The 17,035-nt window shown below is 40.1% G+C and overlaps 2 protein-coding genes across 2 annotated transcripts in view; both read left to right on the top strand.

Moving 5' to 3' along the window:
- The window catches only part of arhgef10lb (Rho guanine nucleotide exchange factor (GEF) 10-like b), a 15,800-nt gene extending 9,714 nt beyond the window's left edge, over positions 1-6,086 (top strand). The window contains exons 12-18 of the mRNA XM_030769340.1: positions 1,452-1,538; positions 2,218-2,432; positions 2,646-2,803; positions 3,324-3,466; positions 4,710-4,881; positions 5,331-5,453; positions 5,548-6,086. Of these exons, the coding sequence (XP_030625200.1) occupies positions 1,452-1,538; positions 2,218-2,432; positions 2,646-2,803; positions 3,324-3,466; positions 4,710-4,881; positions 5,331-5,453; positions 5,548-6,086 (1,437 nt within the window). The remainder of the gene's footprint in view (positions 1-1,451; positions 1,539-2,217; positions 2,433-2,645; positions 2,804-3,323; positions 3,467-4,709; positions 4,882-5,330; positions 5,454-5,547) is intronic.
- Positions 6,087-8,797: 2,711 nt separating this feature from the next.
- igsf21b (immunoglobin superfamily, member 21b) lies at positions 8,798-15,885 on the top strand. Its single transcript, XM_030767753.1, has 9 exons — positions 8,798-8,858; positions 11,541-11,653; positions 12,382-12,503; positions 12,590-12,708; positions 13,432-13,547; positions 13,774-14,251; positions 14,482-14,582; positions 15,494-15,686; positions 15,839-15,885. Exons 1-9 carry the CDS (start codon positions 8,798-8,800, stop codon positions 15,883-15,885), a joined length of 1,350 nt encoding a protein of 449 aa, XP_030623613.1.
- Positions 15,886-17,035: the final 1,150 nt, after the last annotated feature.

Here is a 17,035-nt window from a genome sequence, read left to right as displayed (position 1 = left end):
CACACTCACAGCAGGGGGGGAAACAGTGTTACACTCCGCACCCCCATGCAAAAGCACTTCATGTCCTCTCGTTCCAGCGCCGGAGTTAGAATTTAAGCCAGAAAAGAGAGAGGATCATACTGACTTCCATTTTTCCGACAGAATACATCATACAGAGCCTGACAATGCTGAAAACTTTCCATTATTGGCTAGAGCAATATGCCTGTTACTTAAGTCATTACACAGGTAAAGGTAATGAGCGTTTTGACTGACCTGGAAGACCCAAGGGGCTGATTTTGTTTGTTATGGTCGTCTGTCTGTTCTTAATTAAGAGAAATAGAGAGTTGCCAGGGGTCCTTTGTTATTAGATATATGGGCAGCTGATAATTGGTTTTTGGAGTAATTGTGTGTGTGTGTGTGTGTATGTGTGTGTGTGTGTGTGTGTGTGTGTGTTTGTGTGTGTGTGTGTGTGTGTGTGTTTGTGCGTGTGTGTGTGTGTGTGTGTGTGTTTGTGTCTGTGTCTGTGTGTGCGTGTGTGTGCGTGCGTGTGTGTGTTTGTGTATGTGTGTGGCTCAGTAAGCGTGCGAGTGCGTGTAAGTGCACTGCGGATAGGAGACATTGCATAGTGGGTGTTTAATAACCTTATGCTTTCTCCACTCATTTCAGCACCGCAGTCAGTTTCCTCCCCCTCTTCAAACACGCTCAGACTGCAACTGCTGAGCTTTTAGATCCACCTCCACATGCATCTGTGTCTAGCATGAGCTAGTAGTTCTGTCACTACAAAGAGGACTTCCATGGCTGTGCAATTCAGTTATGATTTGGAAAAAAAAAAAAAAAAGCTTTCAACTCTCTTATTTTGGCCTCCCCGAAACCAAATGATCAGATTCAGATTCCTTTTCCTACATTATCTCTGTTTGAAATTAAAAAAGCAATCAAATGGATAGAATCGTATTTGTGGTGTCTCATTTAAAGCCTTTTGTAATCCAAAACAAAATAGAGAGAGAGGAAGAGATAGAGGCAGAGAGAGAGGAGTGAGAAAGAGAGGCCGAGAGAGAGAGAGAGAGACATAGAGAGAAAGAGAGAGAGAGAACACTAAAATGCTAGCTTTGTTTTGGGATAATCCTTGGGCTCTATGTTGGCTTTAAAAGGTTGAGTGTTCTTTTTTCTTTGTTTTGTATGCAGGATGTTGCATCCCTTCTATGACAGCAAGTTTTGTCTTATTTATTTATTTAATTCTCTCTCTTTCTCTCTCTCTGTCTCTCTCTGTCTCTCTCTCTCTCTCTCTCTCTCTCTCTCTCTCTCTCTCTCATGCTGTCGTGTCAAATATGGCTCCCTGATGCTGTCACTTTGTCAAATTTTCTCTCCAGAAACAATAATGATGTGACTTCACACTATGCATTACAAGGTTGACAGTGATTAGAGGGGAAGACAGTGGGTTCAAATAATGATAAAGTCTGTTTTACTTCTTTCAGTTGCAGGCAGCTCTCCATAATCCAGTGCAGTGTACCCTTCTTGGATTCTCTGCAGCTAGCACCTCCCTGCCTCAGGGTTACCTGTGGGTAAGAGGAGCATCAGTGCATAAACCCACTTCATTATCTCACATAGTCTTTGGCTTTGCAGTTTTGGAATCTGAGCAAAAAAAAAAAAACCACATACTTTAGCAAGGACAGTAAAATATGAAAGGACTACGCTAACATTACTGACTCTGGGACACATTTTTTCAGTAATGTCAGAGCCTGTCTATGTCTCTCTGGCATGAAAAATTCTGTTTTGAAAACACATTAAAAAATTTAGAACCGCAAACATGTGATTTTAAACGCAGAGTGAGCAGCGTGAATATCTAATAAGATATATTTAAACTGGTCACTTCTCTATTTGCCAAAAAAGCATGAAAGCTTTACTTTTAAGGCCTTAAAAGCTTTTCTTCCTCGGATATTTGAAGTTTAAGGTGACAGTGTCATCTCGGAGGCATTTTTCATTGAAATTATTTGAATGACATTCGAAAGAGCAGTAAAGCAAGGCTAAAAGTTTTTCAACAGCATTTGAGCAACTTCTAATATATACATCAAGTATTCCACTTCAAAAGGCGTTGGATAAATGATTAATGCACATGGTTGTGTTTCCAGAGCCTTTCTCTTGCATCTGCCTCTGCTCTACCCTACTGAGGTTGCTGTCAGTGAGCAGAGGCCCTGGATATCCTCCTTTTTATGTTTGTTTTTTCTTTCTCTTCCTGCACAGGTGGCCAGTGGGGGAGGTGATGCCCATGGCCAAGTAGAGATCTTTTCTCTGAACAGGCCCACTCCACGCTCTGTAAAGAGCTTCCAGGTTGGGGCTCCAGTACTGTGTCTGGAGTACGTGACAGAACCGAACGCCAACGTGGAAGGAGTTGGTGAGGTCACCGGTGCACCTGCCAGAATTGGAAATACCATCTGTGTTGGCTTACAAGATGGCAAGTGAGTCCCTGTGGAAACACTGTGATAATTTTAGATATGTTTTTCAATCAGTGGGCTCATATTTAATTATTATACTTTAATTAACAAACCTACTTTGTCTGTAGTTGGCGCATGAAAAGAAAGGTTATAAACGAGCGTGCGTTTGTGTGCGTGTGTGCGTGTATGTATGTGCGTTGGCATTTGTGGCTGTATTTTTGCGTTTGGATCTCTCAGCATCCTGGTTTATGGTAGTGTGGACACTGCCACCCAGTGCATGCAGACCTTCCAGAACCCTGATGGTTCTCCAGTTCTGTGCCTAAGACATTCAGCCAACCTCCTTTTTGCTGGGCTGAGGAATGGAAAAATGATGGTTTATGGCAGGAGAAATGGTGGTGAGGGCCCAATTAAAACTGATTTCTATTCATTAGAATTAAACAGCAATGAAACCTCTGTAAGTTAGGGATATTCTTTCTCATTTGTTTTACATCAAATAATTTTATATACACAGTAATACAAGTGGAGAAATCCTGTGCTTTACATCTTGCTTTGATTTGCACTACATTTTTAGAGGCTGGAGGTGGGGAATATGTTAAATATAACATGAAAATTGTGCATATCACAAATAAAGGGCAGGTTCTCCCTCAGAAATATCCTTTTTGTTAATACACTTGAACAGCCATTGATGACAAGAGCAATCTATGAGTTCTTTTAATTCATCTCCACACATATTCTATCTTTTTATTTGAGTTAATGAGGTATCTTTTTGCATATGAAAGAATTAAAACCAATTTCTGTAGTTTGGGCTTTGCTGAAAGGCATAAAGAGAGAAAAATAAGATTAAAAGGAGAAAAACCTGTGTGGAAAGTCTAATTCCAGTGTGTTTAAGCTTAATTACTGATGATTTATTCTCAGAGGGGCTTTGGGATCCAGACACTTGCCGTCAGGTGGATGTGGGCTCTGGGCCTGTTCTCAAACTTATCACAGTAGAAGAGTGTGTCTGGGCCTGCTGCTTAAACCAGGTCACCGTTATTGACAGCTCCACCCTCAGCACGCAGGTGGGCTACACTGCTGGTTGTCTGCAACACTTGATCACACACACAAGACAAATCAAAGACATTTATTTATGGATATATAAAGAAGATGTGAAAACAGGTTTTTATGTTCATTTATGTAGTACAAGTCCTAACCCATCACAGCACTGAGACACATCTCACAGTAGTGGTAGAAAATGGTGATCAAATTATGATGAGCCCACTGAAAACAAATGAAATCTACTCCTGGAAACCTGTTTTTTTTTTTGTTGACAGTTGTAAACATCGTCTACCGAGTCAAGGAACTTGACTGTCGCTGTCAACCAAAGCTTTAACATCACTTTCATCATGAGCTTCACCCAGTTACTGTGGAGTAGTGCAGAGTTTCACACTGAGTCAAAATGCTTCTTGTAGTTTTCAGTTTTTGTGTTTTATTATATGTTTCGCCATAAAGAGCCTTCCCCTTGTGAGCTGCATTATGACAGAGCATCTTAAGCAGCACATAAAAGGTGTCCTCCCTGTAGAAGCCCAAAAGCATGTTAGCATGCTAGCCTTTGATCACTTCTGACAGCTGAGCCAACCTCTCCATTTTGCCGCAAGGAGAGCACCCCCCCCCCCCCCCCCCCCTTTCTCCCTGATGCTTAATAACAGGAATAAATTCAGCTCTTGCGGTTCCAAATTGAACTCAGCCAGATGATAGGGAGCAGTGTGGGTGTACATATGGACATGTGAACTAACTGATATGCAAGGGAGATGTACATGTTTGATCCTGAGTCCACTGGATCAGCTAATCCGTTCTCATCCCATAAATCAGATGCTATAAAGAGCTGTCTTGAATATTCATGAGTCTTAGTTACCAGTCACCTAAGATATGTGTCTTTTGCATCAGACATTCATTACAGGTTTTGCTTTTTCACTTGTTGAGCTTGCATAGTAAATATATGTTTTTAACATATTGAATTAATGTTTTACTAAAATCAGATGAGCTATTCAGTATTCCATCCTTTGAGGGATACTTAACCTTGTGACCTTTGTGTTCATACATAGTGAAATGGCCCCACAGGCTGAGCTTTCTGATACGAGATTGCAATTACGTGACTGATCTAGAGATTACACTATAGATAGTGCTCGTGATAATCTGTAATATTTTTTTCTCCGTTCTCCCTGTTGCCTTTTCCCCTCCTGTCTCTCTCCCACTTGTCTTCTCTTCCTTCTCCTCTCTTTTCTCGTTTCTCTTTTTTGATATCTCTACTTTTCTCTGTCACAGCGTTTCGAGGCTCACCCAGACCCCATGATTAGTGTTACACACATGGTTCAGGTGGGTGGTGGGGTGTGGATGGCATTTTCAGAGGGGTCATCCATTCGCTTGTTTCACACAGAGACACTAGAGCACCTGCAGGAAATCAACATCTCAACACGCTCTGACTATCTGAGCCCAGGCAAGTCCATGTTCTCAATGAGATAAAAGTTCATGTAACTCCTTGCTCTGGGGAATGTCACTGAGACCTTCTACTAACATAACTGAACCCTCTGGGCACTGTACGAGACTGAATCTGTTAGAAATTCAGTTAGAAATTCAGCCCTTGACTATAAATGCTTCCCACGTTGAGAAAGAGAAAATATTTAGCCATTTTCAACACTACTTGTACAGTGTTTTTTTTTTTTTTTACATGTGACAAATGTTTGCACATGACAATTGTTCTACTTTAAATACAGTTTGAGAATCATGGTGGAGGCTCAAAAAGGGACACGAAAATATCAGTGGCTTTCCTCCGTGCATAGGACTGTGTTCACAAGTGTTTTTATGCCTTTATATGATCCAAAATACCCGTGCAGCAAATGTATTAAAACACAGCGGTCACAGAGTGTGCTTTTTTCGCTTGTGCAGGTCAGAGGACGATGTGTGTCACCAGCTTGCTCATCTTCCAGGGGCTACTTTGGGTTGGGACTGCTCAGGGCATCATCGTCACCCTGCCGGTGCCCAAGCTGGAGGGCATCCCCAAAATAACAGGTGAGGAGCAACAGACAAAAAACTGGGTTTTTCATTTGGGATTGTGTTCTTTTCATGTTATCTAACACCTGGAAATTTCCATTTTATTCTACAGGCAAAGCAATGACCTCCCTAAATGCACACTGTGGCCCTGTAGACTTTTTGGTGGCCACATCAAGCACTTTGTCTCCAGATATGCTGAAGCGTGATTCTACATTAGACAGCGCTGACTCAGCCAGTGGAGGAGAAGAACTAACTGACTTATCTCAGGAATCCATTCAGCAACCAGAAAGCTCACCTCAAAGAGAGGCCAAACCCAAGGGCGTGCTCTTACAGTACCGTCTACGCTCCACCTCCCAGCTCCCTGGTAAGCTGCTGACAGCTCAACCTGAAGAGGCCAGTAACTCCTCACAGGAGTCTCTGGAACATTCTCCAGAGGATGGGTCTATCTATGAGCTCAGTGATGATCCAGAGGTGTGGGTCAGGGCGATACCCTGCGCCAAAGAAGGGATACGGAAGGAGAGGGTAACCTCAGCTGCAGTCATCTCCGGGGGCAGGGGTTTCCGCAGACTGACGGTAGCTGGCTCCTCAGCCAGTTCCTCTGCATTAAACGAAACTACTTTAATGGTATGGCAACTCCCACTCACAGTGTGAGACAATGAGGAGATGAGTGAGAGGCTGGACTGGTGAAGAATGCTCAAATCAAGGGTCAGTGGAGAGCTATAGAGTTTATGAATTAAAGACATAAAAGATATTAAAAATAGGCTATATGTCTGTGTCTGTACTGGTTTTTATGAGAGTTTCTTCTATGTGTAATTCTTTTCAACTAGATTTTAGGGGGCTGTCAAAACCCTTCCCAAGGACTGCTCTTAAATGTTGATCCCTGTATCCATTTTGCATTTTTTGCTAAAGGAACATGCATAATATTGAGCAGTAAACCATCAATAACATCTTTTAAAAGCATTAAAATCAAATAAAATCTCACCCCACTATGCACATTAGTTACATAAAATGAGTCAAAATGTTAAGTTGTAAGATGTAAGCTGTCATGTTGGTCTCAAGAACTTACACCAAGAAATATTTACAAAACGGGACCTGGTCCATCTGTGGCTCATGGAAAAAGAGTCGTTTGACCACTTTCTTTGAATGCTTATTGTTGTTCTCTAAGTGAAGTAGTAGCAGCACCAGTGGGGGATGTCTTATTTAAAGTGTCTAGTTTTCTGTTTAGTCCAGCCCAGAATGTGAAAGTAACACAAATGAGGGAAACAAAAAAAAGTAAACAGTTTGCTTTGGCATAGGTACTTATTTTTGATGGTACTTATTACACGCAGTGTCACTTTGCTAAGAGTAAATAAATTCTGTTTACTGTAATCACGACTGTTTATTTGTACATTGTAAACAATGTCAGTGGGTTTATCGTTGTTTTTTTTTTTTCCAAGTCTTTCATTTTGGAAAAAGAAAATGCCCATGACAAATGCACTGAATTCAAAACAGAGCACTCAGCATCACTTCTTTATATTGAACATACCGGTGTTTTATGATTGAAATATATGCACACAGTATGCAAATATTCAGCCTCTTATCTGTATGAAACCGTAACCAATTCTCTCAGTAAACTTATCAGAATACACAGTATGGGGCAGCTTACGCTGTGGGTGATACATACGCAGGGCAGTGACTCAAGTGGAACGTGAAGGGGGAGCTAAGCTGGTCTGACTGATATTGTGTCAGGAATAATCTATCTCTCTCTTAAAGACACATCTGCTAGACTTGTGACTTGCTGATGTATTGACCATGTGATGAAGGGCTGGCCCTTTTAATTGTGGAGGACAGTCATTAATTAATTTTGTTTTGCTGAGTAATAACGTTGATGCTCATGGTGAGAATTGTAAACATTCTGTCATTACCCATCTTTGGTATCTTTAATTAGAACTATTGAGATTCTATTAACTTCTAAGTATTTGGTATTTGTGCCTGAGTCTTGCATTTAATTTAGACTTCGGTATAAGCCGGAGAGTCATATCAAATCCCTTTTTTAGTTCAAGCCAGTGTCGTTTCTCTGAAAAGCCATTGGAGTTATTCAAGAGGCAAATTGTTGACTTGTGGTGCATTCAAGCTGCATCCTTTGACTTGTGATAATGTCCTCCATATTCGTAAGGCTTTATTTTCCCCCCACACTAACGAACCGACATTGAGAATCCACTAAAGTGAAAACACATTGAGCTGCCATAAATAAATAACTTTAGGCATGAGCAGGTACACAGTGTAGTTTTCCCATTTAAAGCTATTTGATAGGTTAGAGCCCAGTGGGGAGTCTAGCCACTTAGCGTACCAAACTGAAAGCCACAATAAAGGTAATGCCTTGAATTTGTTCCCATGATTTCTGTTCAAGTTAGCTGCAACCATTGTGTTGTCTAGGCGCAAACAGCTCACAAACACACACTGATTATGCGAAGATGTATTGATCGACAGATGTATACTGACAAGACTCTTCACGCTCCGTCAACAGAGTTGTCAAACAATGGAAAAGAATACCGGACTCCTAAAATAAATCAGCAACAACATTTTAGGTATCGCAAAATCCACTCCCCTCTGCTTATTTTCAATGTTCTGGAAGGGATATGTTAATAGTCTGAGTTCAAAATAAAACTGGAGGGAAGAAGAGTTTTTTCGAACCAGTTAATAAAGATGAAAGTCTTTTTGTCCGTCTTATCGAGACAAATTCAAGTTTCCTACAGGCAGTTAGGAATGCCCTTTGTAGTATTTGCATTTTTTTTATCACACTGGATTCTGGTGAGGGTAGATCTAATTGTAAAGATAACATTAAATTATGACACGACAGTGTAATAATTCATAATTACAAGACTTATTATTGTTTTATGAGATAAATGTATAATTTAAAAGAATTAGAGAAATAATCCCCGCATTGTTTCCATTCCAAAATGTCATAGATGAGCATATAAATTTTAAATCAGTGAACAAAAGTTTCCTCTCACATTAAATCTAGCCCGCTGTGATTGCTGGAGGCTGAACGTGTGTGACTTGGCGCGGGCGTGCGTTCGGGTAGTGAAAGCACGCGCATGAGAACCGAGAAAAAGAATTCATTCAAATCTGTTGCTGGGTTTAATCCCCGTCTGATGTAATTCTGAATGCAGCGACAAGCAAGATAGCTTTTCAGGCGCTCGCCTACTTGAAAAAAATGACAACAGCGATGAATTTTTGCTGAGACTTAGAAAGATACCATGGATCATTTCGACAAGTCACCCGATATCGTGCCTTTGGCATGGTGGGTGACACATAACCCACAACAGACCGTCTGAAACATATGGGAATTTCAATATTATCTTTGTGAAAATACTTTGAAGATGATGAGTGCGATCTTTTTGTGCTTACTCCTGTGTGCAGATCGACTCGATTCCGTTATTGGTGAGTATCAACTTTCCTGATGGCTCAAATTTTAAGTGTCTCCTACAGACAATTTGGAAGCTTTAGATGGTTGCCGACAGCCAGTAGAAAACATGCCGTACAAATTATCAGCGCCCCGTGAATACTTCAAATGCATTCAAATATAAGTGTTTGTAAATCGTAGGATTTTACACCTTCATCGTTCTGTCAGGATGACATGCTGACCCTAGTTTGCTGTCAGGTTTACTCTGCTGTCGTTTAGGCTGTGTTCTTGCGTAATAACTTTGACACTGCACCGAAGGGCTGCATTGATAGTCTAGAGTGTAATGGATGCTGACCTGGTTGCTTCTTCCTCCTGCAGGTTATTTACATAGGCTACTTGACTAAACCTCAGATCAAGTCTTTAGCCCTTGCTCCGTTTGCTATTGTAAAATATGTGAAGTAGACATGGCAACTTTTCATTCACATCATGCGGGCAGTTATTACATAAAGGATGCAGTCCTGATCTCAGGTGCACATTTTTTATAACGTTTTGTTGTTAAAGGGATAAAACCTAATCTTCAATCCTGGTCCATTTCAGTGAGGTTAATCTGCTCTTTTAAATAATTTGAAGTGATTGTTGTTCCAAAAAAATGTTATGATCATCATTTTTCCACTTTCTGATTCACATGATTTCAAGATTAATTACCATTAGATGACATGTAGACAGGGAACATTTCATTATTCTCTCTCTCTCTCTCTCTCTCTCTCTCTTCTCTCTCTCTCTGTTTGCTGTTACGATTGGCTTGTGGCCGGTATTTACAGTTTCAGTCGTTAAACCTCATGGATCTCCTCACCACAGAAGAGTAATCAGTTATTAGTTAATACCTATGATTTCTGTTGTTCTCGAAGATCAAAATATTGCTCATACTGACATTAACATTTGTACTGTAACACTTTGGAGCACTGTCCAAAGATGAAGTGTTTACAGCTTTCAGTTAAGTACTTCTCTCATGATTGACTCACCTAGACATAAATCTGAATCAATATTGGATTTAGGGGCACATGATAATTTAGAAGATACTTGACTCACACAGATTATAATTCAATGGGTTGGGTTAAGGTTTGTTGGTGTAAGTCATTGACTTCATATTTGTTTGGTGTTGATGCTGGTTCATTGTTAATACTCATTCTAAATAATACTTAAGAGACGGACACTGTGTGAGTGTAGAGACAATTATGACACATTTCCAACGCAGGAAGTTGTTCCGTGAACCCAGCATCAGTTGGGCTTAGCTCATTCCCTGTGGAAGAAAGCAACCATATCTGAAGTGTGTATTTCTGGATGGATGTCATTGCCTGTATGGATTACCATATCTTGGATTTTTGCTTTCATGTTACATATATTATGGTGGTCTCTTAAACTTGCTGTATGGTTTCCATAGCTGTTCACTCTGTGTGCTAGTTCCAGAGGTTAAGCAACCTCTAACCTCTTTCTGCTATACTGAATGTGGAGCAGTGAGCACAATCACTCAGCTGATGGAAGAAAAGCCCATGGATTAAAGAAAAAACACATGAAAAAAATAATCTGTGCCCTGACGTCACAAACAAGGAGCCAATGCGGGCGGGTGGGTGGGTGGGTGGGGAGAGGGGGGGGGGTTTGTAGGTCACTGAATTTGCGACAGATTATATTGCCTCCCACACTGCCTCTTTATCACATCATGACTGTTTCAATGGGATTGCACGATCACACTGTTCAACACAAGGCTGTATCTCTTCTTTACCCTTGGGCTTAAATGGAGATAAATGTATTCACTGGATCATCTCACCGGTCAATAGCCCTATGCATGCTTCTTTTCAAGAATAGCACTATATCTGCTTGCTACATATATATTGTTAAACATAATACCTTTACTCTCTCTCAGCATGTGTTATCTTAAGAGAGCAATAAAATACAGTAATTTCTGGCTGTTTACAGAGACACATTGTATAATAGACATATGCTATCATATAATAGTTCCTCTTAATACCCCTCCACAGATTTAAAAAGAATTTTAAAACCTTAAAAATGAGATTTAAAAACATTTAGACACTCCCTTTTCTGGAGAATTGCAGATTAAATATAATAAAGATTACAGATCCTCTCTGAATATTCCACCAGATGGAAATAATCTGTAATTTTATTTCTGTAATTCCCTGTTATTTAAATAAAATTGGAATTATTCTGTAATTTGTGCTAGACACTAGTTTAGTAGTCATGCTGTGTCTTAAATCTTATGAAATGTTCAGCTGCTTATTAGACAGTCTAAGTTTTATTGTCCTGTGGGCCATTTGTGACCTTCACAATAATTATTCTTCTCCCTATTCTTCTCAACATTGTGTCTGAAATATTTTCTTTATTTTTCTTATCAAATCATTCCTCACCAGGTGTTTAAGTGTTTGTGCATGATGGTTTTGTGGCTTGGTTGTCAGGAATGCTTTACTCCACATATCAAACAAAAGAGAAGCAATGTTATCAGAAATTTACCATATAATTTAACATCATCTTCTGTTACATTATCACTTCTATGTCATCAACTATCATGAAACCAAGTCTATATCTCTAAGAGGGCAGTTTGCACACCAATTTTAGTTCTATTCCCATTTGGTCATAAAAGAAGAAAACATTTTACTGAAACTGTGAGACCTATAAAATGCATCATAAACTCTGTTATTTTTCTCCAGGATATTTAACTGTCACTATTGAGCCCCTCCCACCCGTTGTCATGGGAGACACAGTGACACTCAAGTGTAATTTCAGGACTGATGGGAACCTGAGAGAGATAGTGTGGTTTCGGGTGAGTAAGGTCTCAGTGTTATCTCTCATTCTTACTCTTCTCATGTATTATAGGTCTCTGAAAATAATACTTGGCATGTCTTCCCTATCACACACATAGTTTCGCCATATTTTTACTGCAGCAAGTGCAACCAAAATGTTGACCCTGAGTTACCAACATATACCAAATTATATTCAGGGTTAAGAGTGCCTTCTTCCTTTCTTTTCTGAAACTCTGGTCCACAGTGATGCCAAACTGCCTGCAGATGCAACATTCTGTTTTCATGTATTGTCTGTAACAGCCATAAAGAATTTCCCCATTCATAGAGTGATGGCATTTTCAATAAAACTCACTCCAATTACAACACATCAGAGATTTTTCCTTTCTTCTAGGTAAAAAAAAAAAAAAAAAAGATAGATTCTGCTATTTGAGTCTACCTGCTGAAGAGCGAGAGACAAATTAATGCTGCTAGGCATTAATGTTTTCTCTCACGTCAGGTGAAGTAATTGGAAACTGCCAGTGTCCTGTGATGTCCAGCCCCTGTGCAAGACTGGAAACAGAATGTCGTCAAAGTGTCATGAAATATAAAAGGGCTGTAGAAATGTTCTGACATTGCCAAATTATTTTCCCTTCAACATATACATTCTCTGCCTTTTCTCCATATTTGTTTATTTATTTACACTAGTTTTTAAATTGTGGCCCTTACTGCAATGTGTTTAACTATGATTCTTTTTTAAATGTCGTCACAGGTAACAGAGGGGGGCAGTTCTAAGCAAAAAATCTTTACATACGATGCCATGTACAACACCAATTTCTCTCACATGGAAGACTTTCGTAGGAGAGAAGACCTTGTTTATCAGTCAACTGTACGGTAAGAAATTATATGAGGTCGAGTCACTTGGTGTTTCGTTAATCTGGTCCTGTCATTAATCCGTTCCTGTCTTCTCCTGTTTCCAGGCTTCCTGAGGTTCAAATGGAAGACAATGGACCATATGAATGCCATGTGGGAATCTATGACAGGGCATCAAGAGAGAAGGTTGTCTTAGCATCTGGGAGCATAACACTCACTGTTATGTGTAAGTGCTAGCAGTATTCATAATGCATATTACCCACAATTCACTCAGTATGTCACTAGCACTCTGCCTCAGTTACATTAACAGAGATTTGAAGGCTATGTATATTACTTTTAACCGTGTCTCTATGCATGTTAATCCAAAAATCCCCTCTTTTTAATTTTGCTATGTGCACGTTATATTTTGTGTGGAACCCCAGTTATATACAACTTTCATTGTGTCTTTTCACATATTTTTTTGATCCCCCCCATAACACTCAGCGGCCCTGACTGGGAGAGAAATGGAATATTTATATTTTCCCAGCTGTTTTGTTAATTGAATTAGAAAGCCCCTGAGAGGGACAGGCAGGAACTTGTCTATGAAAGATGAACGAATTTTGTCCTAATGTGCTCAGCTAAATAAGGACAACAGAGGAGGAGACTTTCCACTTTTCTCTTGTAGTTGTAAATGCACTATCCAAACATTTGAACAGCATGTCCTCTGTGTTGAAACTTCATATTAGAATGTGTTTCTAGTACAAAGTCTGGTACAAAGTCACTGAAATGAAACAAATAGTCATTAAAATGTAGTGTGTTCAGCTACTGTGGCGATTTATGATACCTTTGTCATTTATTGCCTCTTTAATGTCTCAGATGACAGCTGGAACAGTCTCTGTGGACAGTTTAATCTGTAATATAGTTTGGGAACTTTAATGAATTGTCCTGTGGTTTTTTTTTTTAAACTCAGCACCCCCAAAATCTATTTCTGTTATTGCTGCTGACCAACCAGCCCGATTCAGCCGTTATGAAGCTCAGAATTTCACTCTAGTCTGCATAGTCAGAGGAGGGAAGCCTGCCCCTACAGTGAGTGATGTCAACAATTATTCTGACATTTGGACTATCTATTTCACTTTCATTGGTTATTAAAGTAAAGAATACCTACCTTGTGGTTTCAGTCATGTGAATGCTACAGAGGATACTGAGTCAGTACAGCTGAATAAAGAACTGAATAAATGTGCAATGTCAGGTAGTCTATGGTAGTTGTTGTGTTTTTTCTTAGCACCAATTCCTGTCACGTCTCTCCTCTCAGGTGTACTTCAAACGGGATGGTGAGCTGATTGAGGTGCTGCCCTTTGCCAAGTCCTTGGAGGCAGCTGAGAACAGAGGCTTGTTAGCATCTGCTGACAGCAAGCCTCTGATCAACCGTGACCTGGATGACACCAAGCTGCAAAAATCCCTCTCGCTGCTGGATCCAGATGGCCAGTCAGTTCGGCTGGATTCGGAGGGACCGCAGAGGTATTCCTCAAAGGCCACAGACCAGGAACCCGACCCCACCACAGAGGTCATCCCAGAGACCGTGGTCAGTCGAGAGTTCCCCCGTTGGGTACCAAGCTCCAGTCCACTGTACTACTTCAATCTCACAGAGACCCAATATGGAGACGGCACTATGGACGTACATGCCATGCTCACCTGGCACCTGAACCCCCAGCTGGACAATGATGCCCTGTTCAGCTGTGAGGTGAAGCACCCTGCTCTCTCTATGCCCATGCAGGCAGAGGTCATTCTGTGTGAGTAGGAGACTGTTTTATGACATTCATGTTCACAAAACGCATTTACAGCATGTGGAACTAACTGACCTGGCTGTGGATTCCTAAGGGGTTTGGCATGAATGGAATAATTTTCCAGCCAATTTCCGGTTTAACCTGAAATTATTTCAAATAAGTTCATTTTCATTCCAGTCAAATCACGAGGTGTTTAGTTCAAATGACTCTAATATTTCATCTTTTTCGTTTCTCAGCTGCTCCCAAGGGGCCCAAACTCAAAATGACACCAACCAGAGCCAGGGTTGGAGACACAGTCCGTATCAGTGTTGAAGGATTTCAAGTGGGAGCAAAGGGGGTAAGAATAGGAAGATGTCAGACTCACATGGGACTAAAATTATTGGAGTCCTGTATTATTTATGCAGAGATTAGTAATCATTATGGACCCTTTAAAATTTCCGCAACTTGTGAATGGGATGACTTGGATATATTTTATTGATAGCCTCTGTGAATTTTTTAGGCAAAAATGTACTGTTTTCTCACAGAATTCAATAATCCCAGAGAATCTCATTCCAATGTGAAGCCAAGCATCAGGGCATATTAATGACATAAGGGTAATTTTAATAATGTATGTAGTGCCAAAAAATATTTTCACTGTGGTAAAAATTTACAGGCACTCTTGTCAACTGCATTTCTTATAAATCAAACTGTCCTATAAAACTGATGATACAGTGTACTTGTACAGGTTTGTCATTAAGTCAGTAAATGACTTTGTCAATGCAAAAACAACCACCGTTTTTTTCCCTGAGGTTTTATGTTTGTAATTGAAGTAAATATTTTTTAAGATGTTATGTTGAGCCATGACTATGTGTGCTAATGTTACTTTGAAATTATGTAAAAATAATTGAATACAACAATACCTTTGATCTTTTAACATCTGAGTAAAATTTGCTAGCTGTTGTTGGGGGTTTACACTGAACAGAAAAATTATTTGCACATATTACAAAAAACATGCATACAGAATATTTCTTTTGCCGAGGGCTGAGAATGAACAAATAGCTGAGTAGGAATTGTTAAAAGATCTACTACAGTTTATACGTGAGTTGCTAATACAACTACAGTATAACTACACTGCATTGAACATTGCATACAATTTGAAGATAACTTATATATCCAACTCATCAAAACTTATCAACGGTCTCTCCATACAGAGCTTTGTTGTCGTGCCTTTGAATAATTCTGAAGCAGGTCTTTATGCTCTATTAACAGAATGAGGTTTTTCCAGAACCGTTGTACACATGGACGCGTGTAGGAGGGACTCTGCTGGACGGCAGTGAGGAGAGGGATGGGAAGTCTCTGGTGCTGGAGAGGGTACCCGCTGAGCTCAATGGCTCCATGTACCGCTGCACAGTCCAGAATCCCCTCGGTTCCACCAACACACACTTACGACTCATAGTGTTTGGTTAGTATTTAAGCAGGCAGCATGAGAACACAGGGCGGGGCACTGTTATATAGACAGTGAGGTTTCAATTGATGAAATCAGTACCATTTTTTATGTTTTGAGATTAAACATGTCAGGGAGAGAATTTTCAATTTGTATTTTTATCTGGGCAGATAATCCAAGGATCAAGAAGGAGACGCTACATTTAGATGGTACGTAACCCCTGTCACCCGGGATTGAGGATGATTCTACTGTGAAAGCTAAACTGCATGACAAATTCAGTTTTCTTGTGAAAAAAAATATTCCCCTTATCATTACTCTGATATATTTTTGAGAAGTTCCACATTATAAGAAAAAGTCGTAACATAGTAGCTGGAAATCAGGAGTTACCTGTATGCCTAATGGGTATCACACAACAAAGGCACATGTGTGTGTAGTGTAATATCTAAAAACAAACATTGCAACATTCCAGATGCAGCCTCCAGTGACAAAATGCTTGGACCCTTTTTAATGACGATGCTGCTTTGGGCGACCGTGGAGTTCACATGAGCGCTGTCAGCTTTTGCTTCTGACATGTGATATCGTCAGCTCTTCTGTCAGCTCCTCTGCCATCTCCCACTCTGCCTCGGGGCTACAACATCCACCAAGAGCATTCACTCTGTCCTAACAGCCAAAACAACACAACACAAGGAGGATACACCTTTTGTTTCTCCACATGCTTGTATCTCTCTCTCTTTTTTTCCAAAAACAGTGAACATTTTTCTGCTTATGTATTACAGTTTTTGCACAACATGTACAGTTGTATATTTAAGAGCCTTTGTGAGGAAATGGATTGGTGTGGATCAGCCACTACCAGTTTCTTTTCTCCATACCATGCTAATGTTACTTAGTACAGAATCACATTTTAAATGTTCCTGGTTCCTCTGAATGTTTCCAAATAGATGGGGTGAACAAAAATACCAGGGAGATGAGTGGAGTTAATAGGTGACATTTCCATTGTTTATGCCTCAGCTACCACAAATCATCTGTAGATGGCAGTGGAGACTTCACATTAACAGAACTGTGGGGAAAAAAAACCTGAAATCATAATCTGTACCCGGTCAACTGAAATGTGATGAAGTTTTGGTCAGTTATGTAATGCAGTATGTATTACAGAGCTGTTACGTAGCGCAAATACGCTTGAAAGAGTTATGACATGAGCAGCATACTTCAGATAATGAACTGATGAAAAGAACTTTGTATCTGCGTTCTCCACCTGCCAGAGTTCTCCAGGATTGCTGTGGGTATTTTTCTATTGCAAGACTTCATATGATGATAAAGTGTATCTTTATCGCTGTGGTGAAGCACAAATAAAAGATACAGTATAAGCA

The sequence above is a fragment of the Chanos chanos genome, chromosome 3, assembly GCF_902362185.1.
Source record: "Chanos chanos chromosome 3, fChaCha1.1, whole genome shotgun sequence".
Taxonomy (NCBI): domain Eukaryota; kingdom Metazoa; phylum Chordata; class Actinopteri; order Gonorynchiformes; family Chanidae; genus Chanos; species Chanos chanos.
Note: the sequence above shows the minus strand (reverse complement) of the source record. Positions and strands in the feature narration are given on the sequence as shown.